This window comes from Gekko japonicus, unplaced genomic scaffold (assembly GCF_001447785.1).
Source record: "Gekko japonicus isolate JY-2015 unplaced genomic scaffold, Gekko_japonicus_V1.1 scaffold283, whole genome shotgun sequence".
Taxonomy (NCBI): Eukaryota; Metazoa; Chordata; class Lepidosauria; order Squamata; family Gekkonidae; genus Gekko; species Gekko japonicus.
In genome coordinates, this window is record NW_015166429.1 from 1 (window position 1) to 6970 (window position 6970).

General features: G+C 47.6%; 1 protein-coding gene across 1 annotated transcript in view; it reads left to right on the forward strand.

Annotated features, from left to right (window-relative positions):
- Positions 1-623: 623 nt before the first annotated feature.
- The window catches only part of LOC107110942 (putative helicase Mov10l1), a gene marked incomplete at its 5' end in the record, with an annotated part of 68363 nt that continues 62016 nt past the window's right edge, over positions 624-6970 (forward strand). Inside the window, 2 exons of the mRNA XM_015411799.1 lie at positions 624-723; positions 1382-1546. Of these exons, the coding sequence (XP_015267285.1) occupies positions 624-723; positions 1382-1546 (265 nt within the window). The remainder of the gene's footprint in view (positions 724-1381; positions 1547-6970) is intronic.

Sequence of the window (6970 nt, forward strand, 5' to 3'; positions counted from 1 at the left end):
AAACATAAGCTCATATCGTTACAGTAGGGAGCACCTCTTTTTCTTTTCCATTCAAGACCCTCTAGATTGTATTCTAACAAATGGAAGCCAAGAAACATATTGGCAGGCACCATGAGGGGATCACTGCAGTAAGGCCATTTTTGGTTTAAAAAGAGAAATGTGACACAAGCATAGGCACCAGTGAACAAACATACCTGTGAATAGGAAATTATTTGTAGCATGGTGAAACTATTATAGACAAGATGAGAGAAACCTTCTGTGCCCTTCACCCTCTATAACAAGTTAAATAGCAGTAGGAGGGAAACCATGTATGCTGCTCTGAGCTCTGGAGGAAGGACAGGAATCAAAATAGAATGATTAAACCTCTGTTTTATCCCTTGGTTGTGCAGAATGACCTGACAGTGGAATGTATTGGGATATTTAGGATACAACTGTTAAAACATGGAAAATCACATCGACGTTTTGTGTAATGTGTAGAACTCTGGTAACATTTGTGTAGAACTCTGAGCTGTATTGAATACTGTGTTCTGTGTATGATTTCAGCACAATTCTTGTAATTTGTCTGTTGCTTAGATACTACCACAGGGTGCAGAATAGTTTCAGCTTTTGCTCTGTAACTCTAGGATTGGACACTTCACACATGTATTCGTGGATGAAGCAGGCCAGGCGAGTGAGCCCGAATGTCTAATCCCTCTGGGGCTGGTTTCTGAAACCAGCGGGCAGGTGTGTATTCTCCTCCCTGTAACTGAATCAAGCAACATTTTTCTTGAATTTCATTCCAGATGAACCTCTTCTAATTTTTCTTTCCTGATAAGTCACTTGGTGAAATGAACTTTGTTTCTGTGAAGAAGAGTCTATATTTGCGTTCTGCTGATTTAAACCAAAGCACATAAGGGATAAAAGTGCCAGTGTTTTTAATTTTTTAAGTATCACATTGCTGCACGACCTACCACAGTAGTGTATTAAACATTTTTAAACCACAGGCCAATGGTAGACCACATGCTTTCCATATGAGTCACAGATTCAGTCTCTGTATCTCCAGGTGCAGAAGCAATGGGTCTTGATAGTAGAACTGAGAGGGAGGTATCTGTGGGGGCCTTGGAAAACTGCTGTCAGAGAAGATGGTACTGGGCTAGAAGGGCCAGTGGTCTCACCCGAGCGAAGAGGCTTTCACATGTGTTGTGTCCAATTAATTTCTCCTTTTCCCCCCTCAACTCCTTATCCCCATTTGATGCATTATTGTTCTGAGTATGTTACAAATTCTTTCTGTAAACAAGAATAGTATAAGGCACAAACTAGCATATTTTAAAATGTAAACATTATACAAAATTTTAATTCTTGGTGTAAACTTTCATACAGAAAAAAGTATTTCTAATTTCAGGTTGTACTTTCGGGTGATCCAATGCAGCTAGGCCCAATCATAAAATCTAAGCTTGCTGCAGTTTATGGATTAAACGTTTCCCTGATGGAGAGACTGATGTCTCGGCCTCTGTATTTGAGAGATGAGGATGCTTTTGGTGCTTGTGGGTCATATAATCCTCTATTGGTAAGTTTAGAGGGGAGTTCTCTTCACTGTTGAATCTTAAATTCTTGTTTTAGCTTTTCTAATGCATGAAATTAGAGTTTAAATTTAGGGTACCATCTCAAGCAGTCTTTGTCTATATGCATCAGATCTCATGGCTGATGGCATAATGTATTTATTATAGTATTTGATTCTATGAGGCAGGTACATCTGATGTAGTGGATGCCGCCTCACAGAAGCTTATGCTATTCATTAGTCTTCAGGGACAAAATGCTGCTAGTCCTCTGGTATTGGATTTTGTACAAGGTAGATCACCATAAAGTAGTTCCAGGTGGTCAGCCATGCTGGTTTGAAGCAGTAGAACAAATTTAGAGTCCAGAGGCATCTTTAAGACCAACAAAGGTTTATTAAAGGTATGAGCTTCCGTGTGCATGCACACTTTTTCAAATACATTGGAATGGAAGGTAGAGTTCAAACTTCTAGACAGAGGCTGAACAACAAATTAACATGTAACATGATGAAGATGTTCTAAGATACCTTAAAACATCGTCATCATGTTTCATGTTAATTTGCTGATCTTCTTTATGGTCTCCGTGCATCACACCCTGGGATATAGTGCGCCTGCGCCGACCCTGATCGGTATTGTAGAAAGCTAAACGGATTTCCGCACCCGCTCCCCTGTCACGTGCCGGGCTCAGAGTACATGACATGGGGAGGGGCATGACTATCCCGCCAGTTCTCTTCTGACCACCGCACTGGTAGGACCTTCTACACCTCGGTCGGTAAAAAAGGACTTGGCTTCGGCCTCCTTCTCTCCCTTCCTAAAATTTGTAGTTAGCTAGTTTTTGTCGTAGTTTAGTTAGTTATGAATTTCTATCTTTGCTGTCTGCTTCGGCAGGACTTTTTTTCTATCCCCTTTTTCTGGCCTATGGCCAAACGGTGGGGTTTCTTTCGGCGGTGCTAGAAATGCGGTAGTATGATGCCCCCCCCCCCAAGATGGACACTCTCTCTGTTTATTGTGCCTTGGGGAATCACACCAAGTTGACTTCTGCACCCACTGTGCCAAATTCTCCCGGCAAAAATCAGGCAGCTAGACTTCGTGTGGTGCTACTCGAACGGGCTCTTTCACCTATGGCATCATCGCAGGAGACATTGGGACATGCCTCTATGTCGATTCAGGTGTCGGGATCGATGCTGGAACGGTCGCCGACACCAAGCCCACCCGATGCCGATCGCTTGGTGCTGAAACGCCCGATCCCGACTTCACAGTCCTCAGCCCATACACCCACGAAGAAAACCCGGTTGGGCAAGGACGGTCAGCCTGTCAAGCACAAGAAGCATAAGAAGGGTTCTTCTGCCAAGTCTCTGACACCCCAGTGCCGGACGGCGGGGATGAAGGCAGATGCAGCCACTTCGCTTGACTCCTCAGGCCGTGGGCAGCTACAGGGTGCACCTTCTTCACCCTCCCTACGTCCCATCCAGCTCACGGACTCTGAGCATACTATGGACCTGATGCAAATCTCCCACTCTCCAAGTCTTCATAGTCTACACTCGGACCAGGGAGTGGATAGGGCTCACCCACCCCAGCAGGACTCTGATGATCGGGATCGATCACCCGAACAGCTCCAACCTCCCTCCTGGGACTGATGCCAGTGGCAATACTTGTATGGGGTATACCCATTCCCTGGGGGCATGCCCTGGCTTCCTCTGCGACCACCCATGGATTGGGATCGACAGTCGACCTCATCCAGGCTGTCTCGATATTGAGACATTCCTCCAACACTGGAGTTCACGAAACTACAACTCTCAGTACTGATGAACAAGCCGCGCAAACCTACGCTATCGATACCGACGCACTCCAAGGACCACTCTGAATAGATACAATCGACACCGATTCTCCTGGCACCGTTCTCTGATCCTTCAGAGCGCTCTGGCTCTTCTGAGGACTCTCATTCTGGTGATGAGGATGTTCTCGTTCAACTTGAACAGTCCTCTCCCCAACAGGTGGAGGACAATCTTCCTATATCTCCATCGGAAGATGTTAAGTCTTATAGGGACTTTGTTAAACGAATGGCCAACACACTGGCACTTCCGACTATCCAACCTCTACCCATTGTTACTGACTCAGTCTTCGACATCGTCCAGATGGACACATCGACTGCAATCGCCCTACCCATAACGTCTGTCCTTTTACGAACGGCTAAAGCCCCCTGGGCACACCCCATCTCTGTTCCCATCTCCAACAGGAGGATGGACCATATGTATAAAGTACAGGAAATGGGAGCTGAATTTTTATTCATTCATCCTAAGCCCAATTCAGTGACTGTCACCTCCTTGTCAAAGGGGAAACGCAGCCACTCCACCCCGTCTGACAAAGAAAGCAGGAAGCTGGACTCTTTTGGCAGGAAATTGTATTCTGCTGGAGACCCTCACTTCTGCTATTGCTTTACGATGCCATGCCTGGCTACGTGTCACATTCTTGCAGCAGGACACTAAGTCAATCATTGAAGATCTTCCCTTTGAAGGTAATGGGCTCTTCAGCTCGTCCTTCAGGACCTCGACAAAAGTCTTAAAACGTCTCGCAATCTGGGAGTCTAGGTTTCTATTCGCATTACTTTACCATTCCAAAGAAGGACGGAGACCTCCATCCTGTCATGGATCTCAGAAACCTGAACCAATACATTGTTTACAAAAAATTTACATGACAACTCTACAGTCTATCCTTCCCCTTTTAGAGAAGGGAGTCTGGATGGTAACCTTGGACTTGCAGGATGCTTATTTCCATGTGTCTATCCATCCCACAGGATGTTCCCCCGTTTTGCGGTCAGCAATGACCACTTTCAGTACAAAGTCCTCCCCTTTGGGCTCTCTACTGCGCCTCACGTTTTCACCAAGGTAATGGTGGTCATTGTGGCTCACCTTCGGTTGCAGGGCATACAAATTTTCCCATACATCGACTATTGGTTGTTGATTGCGGAGTCTGAGACAACCTTGCTTGAACACATTGCTTTAAACCTCGACACCCTATCAACCTCGGGATTGTGGGTAAATCTAAAAAAGTCGATCCTCATCCCTTTCACTCGGGTGCAATTCATCGGCGTAATCCTAGACTTGACACTCTGCAGAGCTTTCCTTTCCCCCAAAAGGGCAGAGGACATTGTCACCCTCATTGGCCTCCTCAGAAGACAAAGGATGGCTTCAGTGAGGCAGATACAATGCTTGTTAGGGCTCATGGCTGCAACTACATCGGTCCTTGTCTTTGCCAGACTTCGAATGAGACCACTCCAACTTGGGTTCATTCAAAAATTCCACTCCTAGTACCAACCTCAGTCCCTACGCTTCACTCTTCCGGGACACGTCCTAATCTCTCTCTTTTGGTGGGAAGACAGGCAGAATCTACTGGAGGGAGCTCCATTCCAACATCTGGAACCGGTATTCACCCTGACCACGGATGCATCTCTCTGGGGCTGGGGAGCGCATCTTCAAGTTCTGTGTGGGGGGGCGCAGTGGGACCCTCGAGTAACTCACCACCACATCATCTTTCTGGAGTTATTAGCCATTCAGTACGCCCTAAGATCCTTCCGCCACCTAGTGACCCACCAGGTAGTTACGGTTCTCACCAACAGCACCATGGCACTCTGTTATCTCAACCGTCAGGGTGGGGCAGTGTCCAGGAGCCTCTGTTGGCTGGTGACGGAAATTTGGAACGAGTGCCAGTCATGGGGCATGTTTCTAGTGGCAGCCCATTTACCAGGAACCCTCAATGTGCAGGTGGACTTCCTGAGCAGAGGAGGTGTGTCATGGCATGAGTGGAAGATCAATTGGTCATATCTATTCCCAATTTTCCAGAAGTGGGGTCATCCAGATGTCGATGCATTCGCAATGTGCGAGAACAAGAAGTGTCGTCTGTTTTGCTCCGGAGTAGGAGGAAATCTGCTCTTTCTCAGGGATGGTCTCCTTTATCCATGGACTCAGATACCTGTTTCTTTTCCCGCCCTTTCCCCTGCTCACCAAGGTGGTAGCCAAAGTATTACGGCAAAGACCACGTTGCAGCCTCATAACCCCATGGTGGCCCAGACAGCACTGGTTCCCCATTCTCCTGCACATCTCCAAGGGCTCCTTCCTCCATTTTCCACCGGTGCCGGATCTCCTTCTTGCACAGGACAGGTAGGTGCATCACGACGTGCCACATCTGAAACTGATGGCATGGAGAATTCTGTGGCAGCACTCAGAGACCGAATAGAATATGTGCTCTCTAATTGTCGTAAGCCTTCGACTAGAGCCTCCTACGCTGGAAAGTGGAAGGCTTTTCTGTCGTACCTACATCTGTTGGGGCTACCTCCTCGCCCCACTGATCTAGTTACAGTGTTTGGGTTTTTGTTATCACGTTTGGATTTAGGCCTCAGTTTTTCATCATTGTGGGTATACTTGGCAGCCATCTCAGCTAATCACCCTGAGTTGGACAGTCATTCCGTCTTCTCACGCCCGAGGACCAAGCAGTTTCTTAAAGGGCTCACACACCTGTTTCCCCTGTCCCGGGGCCCTGTGCCAGCTTGGGATCTTCCCCTGGTACTTACCTAGTTGGTGGGCAGACCTTTCGAGCCCATGGCTACCTGTAACCTACAGCTTCTCTCCTGGAAGACTGCCTTCCTGGTAGCGATTACCTCGGCCAGAAGGGTGAGTGAATTGTCAGCATTCAGGTGTGACTCTCCGTACCTGACGTTTCATAATGATGGTGTTACCTTGGCCCCAGATGTCTCCTTTCTGCCCAAGGTAGTTTCGGCGTTCCATCTCCGAGTGGACATTGTTCTCCCTGTTTTCTTCCCAACACCGTGATGAAGAACGTTGTCTTCACTCCCTAGATGTCAAGAGGGCTTTGCTCTTCTACCTGGACAGAACACAGCCTTTCAGAAAGACCCCAGCTCTGTTCGTCTCTCATGTGTTACCTTCACAGGAGAAGAAGTTATCCTCTCAGCGTCTCTCCAAATGGATCGTGGAGACAATCAGACTTGGCTATCTGCTCGCTAAGAAGCCGCTCCCGGGTCCACTACGAGCACATTCCACCCGGGCAATTGCGACATCCACGGCCTTCCTGCGAGGTGCATCACTTGGTGACATCTGCAATGCGGCGACCTGGGCTTCTCCTCACACGTTTGTGAAGCACTACACCCTAGACTTTCGTCTTCATCAGCGTATGATGGTGGGATGGGCTATGTTGCAGGCGGTGCATGTCTAGGACCTTCAGCACCCTCCTCCAGATAGGTGGTTATTGCTTTCTAGTCTCCCAGGGTGTGATGCACAGAAACCACGAAGAAGATAAACAGGTTTCTTACCTGTAACTGATGATATTCGAGTGGTCATCTGTGCATTCACACCACCTGCCCTCCTTCCCCTCTACTTTCGATCCTTTCCTTTTGCTTTGTGACTTGAGGGCAGCGGTCAGCAGGA